General features: G+C 40.8%; 1 protein-coding gene across 2 annotated transcripts in view; it reads right to left on the bottom strand.

Annotated features, from left to right (window-relative positions):
- Positions 1-3,657: 3,657 nt before the first annotated feature.
- The window catches only part of ganc (glucosidase, alpha; neutral C), a 32,739-nt gene continuing 17,629 nt past the window's right edge, over positions 3,658-18,767 (bottom strand). For both annotated transcript variants that reach the window (XM_034159375.1, XM_034159374.1), the window contains exons 15-25: positions 17,942-18,038; positions 17,755-17,859; positions 15,560-15,734; positions 14,608-14,676; positions 13,949-14,013; positions 13,776-13,852; positions 12,156-12,230; positions 10,956-11,069; positions 9,299-9,411; positions 9,056-9,159; positions 3,658-4,224 (exon numbers count right to left, since the gene is read on the bottom strand). In XM_034159375.1, the coding sequence (XP_034015266.1) occupies positions 4,115-4,224; positions 9,056-9,159; positions 9,299-9,411; positions 10,956-11,069; positions 12,156-12,230; positions 13,776-13,852; positions 13,949-14,013; positions 14,608-14,676; positions 15,560-15,734; positions 17,755-17,859; positions 17,942-18,038 (1,104 nt within the window). In that variant the 3' untranslated portion in view covers positions 3,658-4,114. The remainder of the gene's footprint in view (positions 4,225-9,055; positions 9,160-9,298; positions 9,412-10,955; positions 11,070-12,155; positions 12,231-13,775; positions 13,853-13,948; positions 14,014-14,607; positions 14,677-15,559; positions 15,735-17,754; positions 17,860-17,941; positions 18,039-18,767) is intronic.

An 18,767-nucleotide genomic window follows, 5' to 3' on the forward strand; every position in this document is an offset into this window, starting at 1 on the left:
AACTAATTACAACCAGCTGGTTTATTGGGAAGATGGAGCAAATATGTGGCTGGACTTTTACTTTCTGAAGCTAGATTTGACACCTTTGCTTTCCACACACTTGTTTCTAATCTGAAGCTCATCACCTAGGTATACTGAAGATTCACCGGTTGCACTAGTTCTCTGCCAGATCATTGCGCCTTGTGCCTTTGCTTCCGGCTCTGTATTCCATGTTTTCTAGTCCTGCTTCCACATTGTATTTTGACCACCTGCCTGTTTATCCGACCACGCCTAATGCCTGATGATTCTGATTTGTTTGCTGATTTTGGACTGCCTTTCTGTGTACCGGACTCTGCTGATTCATTCAGTAAATGATCTTAAAAACCAGAGCTGTGCTGTTGAGCTTATCGCCTTAGCAATCCACATTGATTGTCGGATGTCGGACCGACCCTGTCGGGAGCCCAACTTCTCTCCTCAGCATTCTACTACCCCACCTGCTCGGGCAGCCACTCCGCGCCACCTTCCAGCTCTCCACATAGCAACTCCATCGAACCCATGCAGCTGAGTCACTAGTCTGTCCATGGAGGAACGTCAACGACACCAAGAGGAGGATTTGGGCTTTTACTGCGGTCAGGCAGCACATGTGATCTCTGTCAGTTCAGGGGTGCCCCTGCACGGACAAAGTCGGTACTACGGGTGAGTCAAAACACAATTTCTTCCTCATCAGTTCAGAATGAGATTTCAGCCAAATTAGTCTCAGATCAGTCATCCGTATCGGTGTTCAGAGTCGAGCTGCTGCTCCTCCATGTCGAAAGGAGCCAGCTGAGGTGGCTCGGGCATCTTTTTCGGATGCCCCCTGGACTCCTCGCTGGAGAGGTGTTCCGGGAAGACCCAGGACACGCTGGGCTACGTCTCGCAGCTGTCTTGAGAACGCCTAGGGGTTCCCCTGGAGGGGCTGGGGGAGGTGTGTGTGGTTCGGGAGGTCTAGGCGGCTTTTCTTGAGCTGCTGCCCCCGCAACCCGACCTCGGATGAAGTGGAAGAAAATGGATGGATGGAGACATGAAATGGTCATCACTGTCACTGAGGGACTTCAAACATTTGGCAAGGTGATCCATTCAAATATCTGCAGCCTCTCGGATCCTGCTTGTGGCAACTCCTGTTTCTTTTGGCAAATAATGCACTTGTCAACTGCGACTTTGACGACCTTGGCTGGCAGCAACTTCACCCCACTTGTTCCTGCCTCCATCTTTCACTGAGTTCCTGCAGGAAAGAGGATACCTCAGCTAATGACAGAATGTAAGGATTGGACACAAATGCTAGGCTCACTCTGGCAGCTCGGGTTATAAGACTTTAGTGGTGGTAAAAGCAAGCGTCGGTACACAGGTAGGCAGTCCAAATAAACTCACATCCTGACAGCTAACTAGTAAGAAATTGGCCAGTCATGCATGTGCATATACAGAAGAGGGAGCGCAGACACATGCCCCTTTATTCTGATAGAAATATTGAATTTTCATGCTAATTTGCATAATTAATATGCACAATTATAAGAGGGCTCAAAAACATTTTGAGGTATATACAACCCCTGGCAAAAATTATGGAATCACCGGCCTCGGAGGATGTTCATTCAGTTGTTTAATTTTGTAGAAAAAAAGCAGATCACAGACATGACACAAAACTAAAGTAATTTCAAATGGCAACCTTTCTGGCTTTAAGAAACACTATAAGAAATCAAGGAAAAAAAGATGTGTGGCAGTCAGTAACGGTTACTTTTTTAGACCAAGCAGAGGAAAAAAATATGGAATCACTCAATTCTGAGGAAAAAATTATGGAATCACCCTGTAAATTTTCATCCCCAAAACTACACCTGCATCATATCAGATCTGCTCGTTAGTCTGCATCTAAAAAGGAGTTGATCACACCTTGGAGAGCTGTTGCCCCAAGTGGACTGACATGAATCATGGCTCCAACACCGAGAGATGTCAATTGAAACAAAGAAGAGGATTATCAACTCTTAAAAGAGAGTAAATCATCAGCAATGTTGCAAAAGATGTTGGTTGTTCACAGTCAGCTGTGTCTAAACTCTGGACCAAATACAAACAACATGGGAAGGTTGTTAAAGGCAAACATACTGGTAGACCAAGGAAGACATCAAAGCGTCAAGACAGAAAACTTAAAGCAATATGTCTCAAAAATCGAAAAATGTACAACACAAACAAATGAGGAACGAATGGGAGGAAACTGGAGTCAACGTCTGTGAGAAAACGAAACGAAAGGCATCATTAACACCTAAACAGAAAAAAACAAGGTTACAATGGGCTAAGGAAAAGCAATCGTGGACTGTGGATGACTGGATGAAAGTCATATTCAGTGATGAATCTCGAATCTGCATTGAGCAACGTGATGATGCTGGAACTTTTGTTTGGTGCCGTTCCAATGAGATTTATAAAGATGACTGCCTGAAGAGAACATGTAAATTTCCACAGTCATTGATGATATGGGGCTGCATGTCGGGTAAAGGCACTGGGGAGATGGCTGTCATTACATCATCAATAAATGCACAAGTTTATGTTGATATTTTGGACAATTGAAAGGATGTTTGGGGATGATGAAATCATTTTTCAAGATGAAAATGCATCTTGACCATAGAGCAAAAACTGCAAAAACATTCCTTGCAAAAAGACCATAGGTCAATGTCAATGAGCAGATCTGATTTGATGCAGATGTTAATTTTGGGGGATGAAAATTTACAGGGTGATTCCATAATTTTTCTCCAGCATTGAGGATTCCATATTTTTTTCCTCTGCTTGGTCTAAAAAGTAACCGTTACTGACGCCACAATCTTTTTTTTCTTGATTTCTTATAGTGTTTCTTAAAGCCAGAAAGTTGCCATTTGAAATAACTTAGTTTTGTGTCATGTCTGTGATCTGCTTTTTTTCTACAAAATTAACAACCTGAATGAACATCCTCTGAGGCCGGTGATTCCATAATTTTTGCCAGGGGTTGTATGGTTGCTATATGGCTTGTAAATCTCTATTGCAATTTATGTTTTCCCTTACCACTGAATAATGCAATACAGAAGCTGAAAGTGGGCGTGGTGATTACTTAAATTTCTCCTTGCTGCCAGGGTAGCAAAAGTCTAACCAGCCATTTTTGATATGTCTAATGGTCTGGTTTAAAGATATAAAGAAAAATTTAGGGGACATTTTATGGCCACGGGATCCCCCTCAGCAATGGACTGTCATCTCTGAAGCATATCAATGAATTTATCCTTGGTGTTCATTTCTAATTTCACCTCAGTTTGTAAGAGTTTTGGCATTCACAAGATGTGCACCGGCTCCTCTGCGTTCAGCCAGATCTCCCTTCACCGCTGAACAGTTCTCAATTTGAAACTTCTTTACAATCCTCCATATTGTCTCTGGAGTTTTTCCTAACTGCAAATGACTGATGTTGGATTTGCGCGACTGATTTGGTCTCAAAGTAGAAGTCACCAATTTCTCTTTTTTGCTCAACTGAAGCAGCATCCTCATTGGATCAGTCTCAATCTACATCAGAAGGAATTCCTCACATATATCTTGATGTCTGGGGTCAGGAGGGGGACATCAGATTAGCTATTGCAGAATTGAAGTCAAATGTGTGCGGCCCTTTTTGGACAGCCTGTATTATCCAACTGCTCTTCCACTTTGTGTGTTCAGAGAAGGTCAGGTTATGTAAAACACCACAGCTTCAATGTCAGCATTGTCTCAGACAACAAGGAACATGACCCTGAAGAATAAAAGAACCAAGCATAAAGCATGCGTTCCAGCGACGCTGCACATTTTATTCAGCTCAGGACAAGAGATTTTAGCAACAACTATTCTCACTTCAAAAAAACTCCTTGTCGACTTGAGCAAGCTTCCATTTCCACTCAATGAACACTGGTTATATCAAGTAAAACCAGGGGACATGGGAAGGACCAGTGAAATGTATTTTTTTTAAAGGCTCAAATTTTAAATTTAATACAGGAGCACACACACTCCACCCAGAGTGTTCCCAGCTGTGGTCAATAAAACAGATGCATTGAGAAGATTCCATCCGGACTGTCTGGACTGAAGGTTTTCTTCTCATCAGTAAGAACACGAGCGGGGTATTGAACAGTTACTCTATCAGCATCTCCCAGTTGGACGCCACCCTGAGGTTTAGGTTGCTCACTGTCAGCATGCAGCAGGTTTCGGAGTGCTCAAAGTCAACCGAGGTATCGGTAGTACCTGGTGACAAAAGGACACAGTACTGACTCATTTACTGTTACTGAGAACATGACATTATTAAGTGTTATTAATTGAAACTCTGTTCAACTGTTCATTTACAGTGTTTCCTCTTCATTTTCTCCAGGACCAGTAGTACTCTTGCAAAAACAAAAAGCATGAGGCACACCCAACAGAAAAACAAAAGTTTATTTATTGTATACAAATTTATAGCTTAAAATATGGTGCATCTGGAAAGCATTCACAGCACTTCACCTTTTCCACATTTTGTTATGTTATAGCCCTTATTCCAAATTGAATGAAATTCATTTTTTCCCAAATTTCAACACACAATATCCCATAATGACAATGTGGAAAAAAGTGAGATTTTTGCAAATATATATAAAAACTAAGAAATTGCATGTACATAAGTATTCACAGCCTTTGCCATGAAGCTCAAAATTGAGCTCAGGTGCATCCTGTTTCCACTGATCATCCTTGAGATGTTTCTACAGCTTAACTGGAGTCCACCTGGAGTAAATTCAGTTGATTGGACATGATTTGGAAAAGCACACACACCTGTCTATATATAAGGTCGCACAGTTGACAATGTATGTCAGAGCACAAACCAAGCATGAAGTCAAAGAAACTGTCTGTAGACATAAATCTGAGGAAGGGCACAGAAAACTTTCTGCTACTTTGAAGGTCTCAATGAGCACAGTGGCCTCCACCAGGATCCACCAGGACTCTTCCTAGAGCTGATTGCCCGTCTAAACAGAGATCAGGGGAGAAGGACCTTAATCAGGAAGGTGACCAAGAACCCGATGGTCACTGTCAGAGCTGCAGCATTGCTGTGGAGAGACGAGAACCTTCCAGAAGGACACCCATCTCTGCAGCAATCCACCAATCAGGCCTGTATGGTAGAGCAGCCAGACAGAAGCCTTAGTAAAAAGGTACATGGCAGCCCACCTGGAGTTTGCCAAAAGACACCTGAAGAACTCAAATTCCATGAGACAAATTCTCTGGTCTGATGAGACAAAGATTGAACTCTTTGGAGTTAATGCCAAGCGTCATGTTTGGAGGAAACAGGCACCATCCCTACAGTGAAACGTTGGTGGTGGCAGCATCATGATGTGGGATGTTTTTCAGCAGCAGAAACTGGAAGACTAGTCAGGATTGAGGGAAAGATGAATGCAGCAATGTACAAAGACATCCTGGATGAAAACCTGCTCCAGAGCGCTCTTGACCTCAGACTGGGGCGACGGTTCATCTTTCAGCAGGACAGTGACCCTAAACACACAACCAAGATATCAAAGGAGTGGCTTCAAGATAACTTTGAATGTCCTTGAGTGGCCCAGCCAGAGTCCAGACCTGAATCTGAGCATCTCTGGAGAGATCTGAAAGTGGCTGTGCACCGATGCTCTCCATCCAACCTGATGGAGCTTGAGAGGTGCTGCAAAAAGGAATGGGCAAAACTGCCCAAAGATAGGTGCACCAAGCGTGTGGCATCATATTCAAGAAGACTTGAGGCTGTAATTGCTGCCAAAGGTGCATCAACAACGTACTGAGAAAAGGGTGTGAATACTTAGTTTTTTATTTATCTTTAATAAATTAGCAAAAATGCTTTTCATGTCATTATGGGGTGTTGTGAGTAGAATTTTGAGGGAAAAAATTAATTTACTCCTTTTTGGAATAAGACTGTAACGTAACAAATTTGGAAGAGGTGAAGCGTTGTGAATACACTATATACATTCATTGTATAAATATTTTTATTGGAAAAAAAACTGGTCTAACTTATGAACTCTGCAAAGATGCCACTTCATGAACACAGCAACCATGATCCATTACTGCATTACAAAGTGTATTTCCACATTTTTAGCAACTCAATTATGGCGGTGTTGCTGTGTGATGTAACAATTTTCACTTCATTTCAGAGCTGGTTTATTTCTATCCATCCATCCATCCATTTTCTTCTGCTTTATCCGGAGTCGGGTCGCGGGGGCAGCAGCTCAAGCAAAGCTGCTCAGACCTCCCGATCCACACACCTCCCCCAGCTCCTCCGGGGGAATCCCAAGGCATTCCCAAGCCAGCCGAGAGAAGTCGTCCCTCCAGCGTGTCCTGGGTCTTCCCCGGGGCCTCCTCCCAATGGGACGTGCCCGGAACACCTCTCCAGTGAGGCGTCCAGGGGGCATCCGGAAAAGATGTCCGAGCCACCTCAACGGACTCCTTTCGACGTGGAGGAGCAGCGGCTCAACTCGGCGTTTTAATAATCTGAGGTTAAAATAAAGCATGTGGGGGATATATACACAGTCTCAAACAACGTGTTGGAGAATGTGTGAAAATACTCAAAATTGTTTGGTGTTTGAGATGTTAATCAGACATCATGAAATTGCAAAAGTGAGATAAAAAGAATGTTTTTGCACTGTATGACTCCTTTAATAATTATTTTCATCAAGGCTTGTACAAGTCTGCTCCCTGACAATTAAAATCTGGATGGAAAACTTGAAGCAAAGATTTTTACAGTCTTACATGATAAACATGTGACTGTGCATAATTAACGTCTTCTGGTTCATACAACAGGATCCAATTTTATACCATATTTTCATGACATTAATTTGGAAATAACATTGGAAAAGGACTTTAAAATAGAGTTGCTTCCATAAGAAAAGTTAATAGGTGTTTGACTCACATGTGGAGTGCAGCACAACAGAGAAAAAAAGAAACGGAGGGCTGATATCCCTCTGTAAGGGTTTAGAACAGCTTCAGCACTGCCAATATGCAGAAATGATTAGAGATTTCCAAATTAATTGCTATTTGCCATTTTTCATTTATTTTTCATTGGCAGTATTAAATTTATACTGTCCTGGTGGAATTCTTTAGGGCCTGGTGTCCTGCCAAGCCTGTACCATTATAGTAGAATCACCGCTTTACTTTTCATTCTTATTCCTTGAAAGGTAAAGCCTGAAATACGGAGTATGCATCCCACCACCATTGTATTTTGATGTTCTGGTCTACTGAAGCTTCCTTTAGCGATTAAAGGATCTCTGAGGTTGTGGCTTTGCTGTTATGGAGTTTCGCTTTCATGACAGCTGAACAGTGGCACAAGATGCCGCTTCTTAAAAAGCTTATTTTCCATTGGAAATGTGACGCCAGTTTGGCCACCAAAAGAAATGATTATATTATATATACATATACACATATATACATACATACACACACAGTAGTGTTCAGAATAATAGTAACTATGTGACTAAAAGATTAATCCAGGTTTTGAGTATATTCTTATTGTTACATGGGAAACAAGGTACCAGTAGATTCAGGAGATTCTCACAAATTCAACAAGACCAAGCATTCATGATATGCACACTCTTAAGGCTATGAAATTGGGCTATTAGTAAAAAAAAAAACAAAAGAAGTAGAAAGGGGGTGTTCACAGTAATAGTAGCATCTGCTGTTGACACTAAAAACTCAAAACTGTGTTCAAACTGCTTTTTTAGCAATCCTGTGAATCACTAAACTAGTATTTAGTTGTATAACAGTTTTTCATGATTTCTTCACATCTGCGAGGCATTCATTTTGTTGGTTTGGAACCAAGATTTTGCTTGTTTACTAGTGTGCTTGGGGTCATTGTCTTGTTGAAACACCCATTTCAAGGGCATGTCCTCTTCAAGTATTTTGACATATCCAAACTGATCCATGATACCTGGTATGCGATATATAGGCCCAACACCACAGTAGGAGAAACATGCCCATATCATGATGCTTGCACCACCATGCTTCACTGTCTTCACTGTGAACTGTGGCTTGAATTCAGAGTTTGGGGGTCGTCTCACAAAACTGTCTGCGGCCCTTGGACCCAAAAACAACAATTTTACTCTCATCAGTCCACAAAATATTCCTCCATTTCTCTTTAGGCCAGCTGATGTGTTCTTTGCAAATTGTAACCTCTTCTGCACGTCTTATTTAACAGAGGGACTTTGCGGGGGATTCTTGCAAATAAATTAGCTTCACACAGGCGTCTAACTGTCACAGCACTTACAGGTAACCTGTCTTTGATCATCCTGGAGCTGATCAATGGGTGAGCCTTTGCCATTCTGGTTATTCTTCTATCCATTTTGATGGTTGTTTTCTGTTTTCTTCCACGCGTCTTTTTGTGCATTTTAAATCAGTGGAGATCATTGTAGATGAACAGCCTATAATTTTTTGCACCTGCGTGTACGTTTTCCCCTCTCAATCAACTTTTTAATCAAACTACGCTGTTCTTCTGAACAATGTCTTGAATGTCCCATTTTCCTCAGGCTTTCAAAGAGAAAAGCATGTTCAACAGGTGCTGGCTTCATCCTTTAATAGGGGACACCTGATTCACACCTGTTTGTCCACAAAATCGACGAACTCACTGACCTAATGCTACACTATTATTATTGTGAACACCCCCTTTTCTACTTTTTTTTTTTACTAATAGCCCAATTTCATAGCCTTAAGAGTGTGCATATCATGAATGCTTGGTCTTGTTGGATTTGTGAGAATCTACTGAATCTACTGGTACCTTGTTTCCCATGTAACAATAAGAAATTTACTCAAAACCTGGATTAATCTTTTTAGTCACACAGCACTACTATTATTGTGAACACTACTGTGTATATATATATATATATATATATATATATATATATATATATACACACACACATACACACACACACACACGATCAGATAAATGGCCCAGATAGCATTACAGTGTTTGAATTTATTTTTTTATGTTGAGTGCAACAATGTTGGAATTTGAATCAACTGTACAGCTCTGGCTTTCAGTTTAGTGCATGTGCTTTGCAAACTGTTCCTGTCTAATGCTCACCTGACACGTGCACTTTCACAGTGGACGGTTTGCTCTTCAATCCCATGATGATGACTGACTGCACGACACGGTCACAGTCCAAAGTTCCTTCATCAATAGCAGGACTGACAGATCAAATCATCAAATCCATCCATGAGTTTGACATTAATTTGAACCTTTTAACTTGATGAAACTTATTTGTCTAATTTGAAACTGTGTGATCGAGAACTGTGTCCTGAGCTGAGAGGAATGAGTGTGACTTACCGGCAGCGCAGACGACCTGACAGCATGCTGAACCTATGCAGGCAGAAGGCCTTTCTGTCTCGGTAGTTGAAGGAGTGGCCGTCGTCCACGTACAACTCACCATCAGCGGCGCCCTGCAGAGTGATGGACCATGCTTGTGATCGGAAATAAATATTACTGGTTTGAACAAAATAAATAAACAGAACTTAACTCCAACATCTCGTTATTGTAAGAGGCATTCTTGATATACACTCACCGGCCACTTTATTAGGTATACCTCTTCAATTGCTTGTCCAATCATATGGCAGCAATTCAATGCACTTAGGTATCTATGGCAACACAGTGGCTTAGTGGTTAGCACCGTTTCCTCACAGGAAGAAGGTCATGGGATCGATTCCCACCTGTGGCCTTTCTATGTTCTCGCCGTGTTTGCGTGGGTTTCCTCCAGGTGCTCTGGTTTCCTCCCACATATAAAGACATGAAGGTTAGGTGGATTGAAATCTTTAAATTGTCTGTAGGTGTGAATGTGTGTGTTTGTGGCCCTGTGACAGACTGGCGTCCTGTCCTGGGTGTACCCCGCCTCGAACTCTATGACTGCTGGCATAGGCTCCAGCCCCCTGCAACCCTTCATTGGACTAAGTGGTTGAAGATGTGTGTGTGTGTGTGTGTGTGTGTGTGTGTGTGTGTGTGTGTGTGTGTGTGTGTGTGTGTGTGTGTGTAAAGCCTAGATGTGGTTAAAAAAAAAAAAAGTTAAAATCAAGCATCGTGGTCAAATCGATCAGAATGGGGAAGAAGAGGGGATTTAAGTGACTTTAAATGTGGTATGGTTGTTGGTTCCAGATGGGCTGGTCTGCATATGTCAGAACAATATGCCACAAATGGGATTTTCTCTCTCACACACCCCCATCTCCAGGGCTTACAGAGAATGGCCCAAAAAAGAGAAGCTATCCAGTGAGCAGTAGTTGTGTGGATGAAAATGTCTTGTTGATGTCAGAATGGGCAGATTGGTTGAATGTGTGATGCCATCATGGACCAACACAAGGCGTTTCCAACACCTTGCTGAATCTATGCCATGAATAATTAAGGCAGTTCTGAAGACAAAAGTGTCCAACCTGGTTACGAGTAAGGTGTACCTAATAAAGTGGCCAGTGAGTGTACTGTCTACTTTGGATTTGTTAAAAACTGGAGAATATTTTAATTTACAATCATCTTGGCCAACACAGAACCTGATAAAGTCTTCCCTCACACAATCTCAACACAACATGAATGAAGTGTGTAACACCCACAAGTTACACAGTTGACAGAATCAGATGACAGATTTCTTTGCAATTCAGTGGTGCCATAAGATATGGCTCTGTGTGTGGCCTTGACATCTGACATTTGAACCAGTTTCTTTGACTAAGACAAGGGGTGTACACTACTGTGCCATGAAGAGCCAAGACAGTGCAGGGTTTTTTTTGCTAACCATCACCTCAGCAGTTAATTACAACATTCACTTGTGCAGGTATGCTTCATTTTCAACTGCATCACTGAACTCCAACATTCACTTGTGCAGGTGTGCTTCATTTTCAACTGCATCACTGAACTCCTTCAAATCATAGAAGTTCCAGTTGAGAATCAGAGCTCAACGTGATGGTCTAACGTAATATTTCAGCCTCCCCTGTGCTCTGACACCAACCTGAGAGTTTAGAGCCACGGTGATGCAGAGTGGGAGCTGCTGGAATTCAGCCGTACAGGAGCCACATCCTACTGACCTGCAGACCACCGAGCCACCCCGCTGGAACACCGGAACCTGCACGGGTCAAATTACAAAGTGCATACGGGGAACACTTAACAGTACTGTGCCATCCATTGCATTCCAACATTTTTAAAATGATTCTCATGGCATGAGTTTTTGTTTAAGAGAATTACAAGAGTGTGGTGGCAACTGGTCTATGTGCTACCTGGATCAGCAATTCCCATCCACTACATTGAAGTTTTTAATTCTGCCACTAGGAGGCTCCAAAACCCAAAATAATGACACCTTACATATACAGGGAGTTGCTTATTCCAACCTACACTTTGTATCATCTAAGCATAAAACTAAGGAAGTGTATTGCATTCACTTGATAAATTTATTTTTTTGGCCTGTTTTTTGGAATAATTATTTCTGTTTTTCTGAGTTTGTTTTCCAGTGTTTCCACTGTTTTTTTTATGGTTGTTTTTTCAGAGTCATTTTTTTCCTGAATATTTTTTTCTTTCCGTTTCTCGCACCAATTTTTTTTCTTGAGTTTAGAGAGCATTTGAAGATTCAGTCATTCACTGAGAGCTCGACCTGGTAACAAATATGACATTGTTCAGTTTAATCAAGTTTTACTTTGATCTGGGTTTAAGACACTGGGAGATTGTCCTGTCTTTAAGTCATATAGATGGTATTATCATTAGTTTGTCGACTCTACGCAGGCACCTGAGAACTTTGCAGCTGTTCAGAAGGAAAGCCCATTCAGATCTGCTCGACAGTTTTTCTCCAGGATCCGTTGGACAGATATGGTATGCTCCATGGATACAGGATGATGCATTTGAAATGTATTCAGGCTAGGTATGTGGTGACTCAAGAAACAGTAAACAGAAAAAAAAAATAAAACAAAAAATAAATTACTCAGGAAAACTAAACCTAAAAATGAATTATGAAAAACAGACAAGAAATTACTCAGAAAAACACAAAATTATTCCAAAAAACAGACAAAGAAATTACTCAAAAATAAACCCAAAAAAATTAAGTGAATGCAATACGCTTCCGTATAAAACATCACTTTCAGCATAATCTTGAGGAAAAGATTTCACTGTAATTTACATGTGCATTTTAAGATGTGTAGTGTGAATAATGCGAAACACCAACCGTGCTGATGGTCACAGGAAGAGCCAGAGTCCTGCCTCCTTTGTACATCTTTGCAGAGTGCACATCGTACCACAGCTGAAACAAAAACAAGCATTAAAACAGCCACATTAAGGGGTGTTAGCAGTAGATTTATACAGTGGGTAAAGTAAGTATTGAACACAGCACTATTTTTCTCAGTAAATTGATTTCTAAAGGTGCTATTGACATGAGATTTTCACCAGATTTCAGTAACAACCCAAACAATCCACACTTGTAAAGAAACCCAAACAAAAAACATACATAAATTAAGTTATGTCTAATAAAATTGAACAGGGGGAAAATACTGAACACGCTCACTGAAATTTATCTAATACTTCATACAAAAGCCTTTGTTGGTTGTTGACACGTTCAAGATGCCTCCTGTATGGAGAAACTACTTACATGCATTTCTCAGGTATGATTTTGGCCCCATTCTTCCACATAAACAGTCTTCACATTTTGAAGGTTCTGTGCACCTTTTCTAGAACTCTGATCTTTAGTTCTTCCATAGATTATTAGATCAAGTCAGGCGATTGGCTCGGCAATTCTAACAGTTTTATTTTCATTCTTTGAAACCAACAGTTTCCTTGGCTATGTGTTTGGGATCACTGTCCTGCTGAAATGTCCACCCTTGTTTCATCTTCATCATCCTGGGAGATAGATTTTTTTTTTTTTTTAATCAAGAATGTCTCAGTACATTTTTCCATTCATCCTTCCTTCAATTATATGAATTTTGTCAGTGACATCTGCTGAAAGACAGCCTGACATCATGATGTTCCCACCTCCAAACTTCTCTGCTGGTATGGTGTTTTTGGGGTGATGGCAGTACCATTTGACCTCTAAAAATTGTGATTATAGCATCCAAAGAACTCAATTTTAATCTCATCTGACCGATTATATTCTCCCAGTATTTCACTGGCTTGTCTAAATGTTGTGCAGCAAATATTAAGTGAACTTCAGCATGCTTTTTCTTCAGCAATGGAGTCTTGCATGCTGAGTGCATATGGGCCATGGTTGAGTGCATTACTTACTGTTTTCTTTGAAACAACTGTACCTGCTGATTCCAGGTCTTTCTGAGGCTCTCTACAAGTGGTCCATGGTTCTTGCTTAACTTCTGATCATTTTTGCCACTCTTGTCAGAAATCTTTGGAGTACCTGGCTGTGGCCACTTACGGATTATGGCCCCAAACAGTGCTCACTGGAATGTTCAGAAATCCTGTAGCCAATGCCATCAGAATGTTTTGCAACAACAAGGTTGCAAAGATCTTGATGGGGCTCTTTGCCTTTATCCATCACAAGATTTTTTTCTTGTGTGACACCTTTTTATAGGTCATCAGTTGGGACTGTACTAGCCAATATTAATTTGCACTGAAAAGGGACAGGATTGCTTTGTAATTACTGAGATTTCGGCTGGTGTCTTTGCTTTCCATGCCTTTTTACACAACTTCATTTATGGACATGATTTCTTTGTATGTGTGGATTACTTTGGTTGTTACAGACATGTGGTAAAACACTTTTAGAAACATATTTTCTGAGAAAAATGGTCACATGTTAATTACTTATTTTACCTGCCTGCTGTATATATTCTCATGACTGATGTACCTCACTGGATCCAGGAAGTAAGACTTTGACTTCCTGAGCATCTCGTTCAGTTAGAGGGCAGGTGAGAAGTGCTCCTCCTGCAGGAAATCAAAGCAAGCAAAACAAGTCCAAATGCTGTGATGTGGCACGATATAAAACTGCAAATATATACATAAAAATACGAAGAAAGTCACCAATCATATATTGATTGTCCACACTGAAGACACTCTCTTCCCTTGGAAACTCCACCCATAGCGGCCTGGAAAATATTGGGAAGAAATAAGTGTTCCTGGTTTTTTTTTTGGTGCAACACAAAGGAAATCAAAACTGGATCTCATACGAAATGTTCCCACGTTAAGATTTGATAAGCTTTGTTGGACTTGTCAATGTTTTTTTAATTACAGGTAGGGAGAAGTCACAAATAGTCATAAATCAGTACAACCACATTATTGATGGCTGCGTTTAATGAATGCTGGGCAATAAAAAATAGCAACATTTAACACCATCTGTATTTTTAACACTCGTAAAAACCCACCCTGTGGGTAAGGCATGTGTGTGTGTGGAATTTCCTATTGTTTCTGCCAACAGTAGGAATCTTCATTTTCATTCTGCTATTATATTCCACAGATTAACAGATCACCTGACTGCAGTTTCTCTTAGGTTGGCTGGAAATTTTAGCACAATCCCCGTCCATGGAGATTTGCAAATGGGTAATCAAAATAAAAAATAAGTACCTCTTGCATAAATGAGATGCAGTTTGTTATTCATCTCAAAAAGACATTCTTGGATGTGGTTCATATGTCAGAATAGTGCACATGCAGTTCTACTAACAGCAAATGACAGTACCACTAACCTGAGCAGAGGCAGACCAGCGACATGTGCCTGATGGAGCAAAGTATACCAGAAGGGCAACAAGCAATACCTGAGTACACAGGAAGCAAGGCTGATCAGACACTCCCATTTGTAGTTGTTGTAAACAGACGCAAACTCTGACCTAAGCTTTTACATGACATATTTGAGCTCTACACAATCACCGTATTTTCTGAACTACACTGCACCACAATATTAGCTGTATTTGTAAAAAAGTGCTACTACTCATGCAACTAGAAGCAAAATCAATGCAATCACTGCAACATGTATAATGCAAACACAGCATTAGTGAGCACCAGCTACTTAATGCCATTTTACTTGGGTATTGTAAGCGGTACGAGATGAGTGTCAACTGTTTTAGACACTGAACAGATGATCATAAGTGAGGAAGACAAGCAATATAATTGAATGTTTGAAAACTCAGTGAATTATTTATTTATAATGCCAACACTCACTTTAGATTTGGCTTGCTAACCTGCCGTTGCTGTTCTTGTTGTCTCAGTCAAAACAAGTTTTGTATTTAGTAGCATGAAAGTTATTTTCAGTCCTTTTAATCCAGAGCATTGTTTTTCAGTTTGAGAGCATGATTTCTTAAATTTACTCATTCTCTAAGACAAAGAATGACCGTAATTCAGATAATGTATTATGGCATTTGACGTCCACCTTAGTGTCATACTGTGACTTTCTGCACTGAGCGTGTATTACAGTAGCAGTTTGTCACATCTATAGACAGATGAAAATGCAGTATTTTTCCATATACAAGTCACAGGACTACCTAAACGTTTAAAAAAAAGAGACACAACATGGCTCTTAGACAACAAAATACAGCAAGTTTTTTAAATAAAAAAGCAGACCAAAGAATGCAGAACATCTTAAATCCCTGCTGCAGATATGTCCCCGTTAAAATGTCATACTATTAAAACCTTCCACAGTACCTCTGTTGGATCACATTGCGGATCTCTGCTGTGACTTTGTCCCCAAACAGCCAAGGCTCACGGCGCTTTGACGTTTTTGCGGAGTGACCACGGAAAAATGGCTGCAGAGCAGCTGCTTGGTACCAGCGCACCAGCAACTCTGGCTCTGGATCTTTAAAAAACCCACCGACATCCGCTGAAACACAGGATGAAAGATTCAAGAGTCCACAATGAGACACAAGTAAGATGCGATCCGTCTTGAAGGTCCGGTAGCTTCCAATAACTTGATAAGCAGGTCTAGGTTGGTGCTACAGGAAAAGGTTGTGAGATATCAATACACTATAAGTATGTTCACCGAATGTACCTCACCCCTAGAAGGCGTTATTCTATGAAAATCATGACATCTCCAAATTGTGATCTCTGCCCACTTAATGCCCAGGGTCATTTTTGCATGTTTACTGGCGTGGCTAGATTCTGGAAAGAAATATCTCTCACTCCAGGTGACATTCTTAAGATCAGGATTCCAGTCTCCCCGACTTTACTTCTGCTCAATGACATTCTTCTTTAAATTTGTCCTTGCAGGGGTGGTGGCCAAGTGGTTAATGCGCTTGGTTTCAGTGCCAGGTTCAAATCCCACCCCTGCCACATTTCACTAATGTAATGTGGAGTTGCGTCAGGAAGGGCATCCGGCGTAAAACCTGTGCCAATTCAACATGCAGATCCACCTTGGATTTGCTGTGGCGACACCGAGTGCAAACAAGGGAGCAGCCGAAGGGACTGACTAGCATAGGTGCATTCTATGGGCTGGCCTCACAGCAGCCAAGAAGATGCTAGCCCTCAGGTGGAAACCGCCACATTCCCTGGCTTGGCAGCAGTGGGCCAATACATTCGGAAAATGTCCTGATGGAGCGGTCTGTCGCCCGTATGCATGGAGCAAAACAAGTGACTCTGCAGGCCCATGAGGCAGCACACAGTTTAGTTAGAGAGAGGGTGCAGCATGGCCGACCTTGATATTTCTGTTATATGTTTATTGGGGGAAGAGATCCTAGGGGGGTTCTAATATTGTTACCTCCCTGCAAATGTAGAAATAACAGTTCCTGTTTGCACTCATTAGGTGGAAAAGAAAGTGGGGGAGGAAAAAGAAAACATGTATATTTTTCAATAAAAATTTGATCACACAAAAAGGAAAAGGTTATGAGATGAAGTTATATTCCAAATATCTTGGTTCTGTGACGATTTGGTATTGAGTAATTGCACAAAAAGGCCTATTCTTTTATAAACATGCCAACTGGATTTGCGCCAGAAAACATAGGTCAAAATCAAAACCTTCTAAATTCACACACGAGAAGAGACTATTAAAATGAGCTTATAACACAACTAAGTGATGATTTGGTGTCTATTATTGTGTGGACAGAGGGTTTTCATATCACTTGGGCTTAAAATGTTCAGATTATGTTTTAAATAAATGCACATATTCTGTTTATCCAAACACTAGGTTTTAAGACAGAATGTCTACTTTATTTACTTATAAAGTAATTTCAAAATGGTTACAACAGCCAATTCTCAAATTTAAGAACACTGGGGTCCACTTTGACCCCAGTGGACCCCGAGTGTTGCAATCCACACAATTACAATTTTGATCAACACAAGACTCAGATGAAGTATTTTCACACACACACACACACACACACACACACACACACACCACACACACACACACACACACCACCACACACACACCACACACACACACACACACAATGTTAACTAGGCCACTAAATAAAGAACATAACTTACATCAATTGGCCTTGTTTTTATTACTTTTGTAAATCATATTTTAGGAATTTGAACTATTATAAAACTGAAACAGAATTCCTAAAATGTATTTTTAATGACTGCTGACGTACAAAATAAGATTTTACTCAGTTTTTAATCAATATGTAAGCGTTTCAGTGGGCTGACATACACAAAGATGAATACATGTTAACAGCATAGAAGATTCCAGAAATCTGTGCAATTAGTTGCAAAAAATAACTGGCAGAATTTGGGGTTAATTAGGGAATCTTTGGCTGTATTTAAACCTCTTACTTGCAGAACCAAAGCCTTCTTGCATTTTCCCTGCACCAGTAACAGTGCAGGGAAAATGTAAATTGTGGCCTCCAATAATTAAGTCCCCAATTTAGGTTTTCCTCATCAGAGCTCACTGTGTGTCTCACCTCCACAAAACACAATGCCTGCCACACTTAGGGACAAAAGCATTGGAATTGAGATCTTCAGGTATTCCCAACTGGCGACATTGTCACCTGTCCATAGGCTCCTGCCTCACAAAGAAAACCAACACACACTATCAGTGATCAGTGGAGCTTTACCTGGATATACTCGTAGTTTTCCTTTGTACCTCACCAAACCTTGTGATCCGGCGAAAGAAGGGCGTGACAGAACAAAAGGTCTCTCTGAGCCGCCTGAACTTGATATCAGACCTTCGGCTGTGGGCCATGTGCTGAGAAGACAAGTGTGAAATGTTTGTCTTTGCAACACTGTCCACCTCAGACACGAGGAGGCCAGTTGTAGAAGTAAACCGAGTCAGAATCTTGTGTACTTGGAAATGCAAAACCAGCCTTATGATTTAGGAACTAATGTTCCAATATTTCTTCCACTCTAACAAATTATAAATTAAGGCAAAATGTTGATTTGTCTACATCAATGAAAAAAAAAAAAAAAAACAAAACCCTGGAATACAATCACCGATATAAAGACTGCCAAAGAAGATGACTTTCAGAAAGCCTGATAAGGCTTTCTATGGGTACGATCTAAGTAAGATCATACTGGACTTCCTATTGCAAATGGGACTTCCAGAAGTGACTGGTGAAGGTGGGACAAAATGATGTGTGCTAATGTTATCAAGTAACATTTAATCAATTAATGTAGTACGACTGATAAGTGATTGAAGATGTGATTCATGAATGATTGAAAGTGATGATTACATTGTATTTTAATGATTCAATGTGGGACAGGCAGAATTGTTTTTAACCCTCTGGGTTAGAGGGCATTTTTTGGACAGTTCACCTCGCCTGGCATAAATGTTTTATTATTCCTGTTAACAGCTCTCCCTGCATCCCACATCAAGTGTTTATGTCTCTTTCGGACAACCTGCACTTTCAGAATTACAACCCCCTGGCAATAATTATGGACATCACCCGGCCTCGGAGGATGTTCATTCAGTTTAATT

Source organism: Thalassophryne amazonica, chromosome 19, assembly GCF_902500255.1.
Source record: "Thalassophryne amazonica chromosome 19, fThaAma1.1, whole genome shotgun sequence".
Lineage (NCBI taxonomy): Eukaryota > Metazoa > Chordata > Actinopteri > Batrachoidiformes > Batrachoididae > Thalassophryne > Thalassophryne amazonica.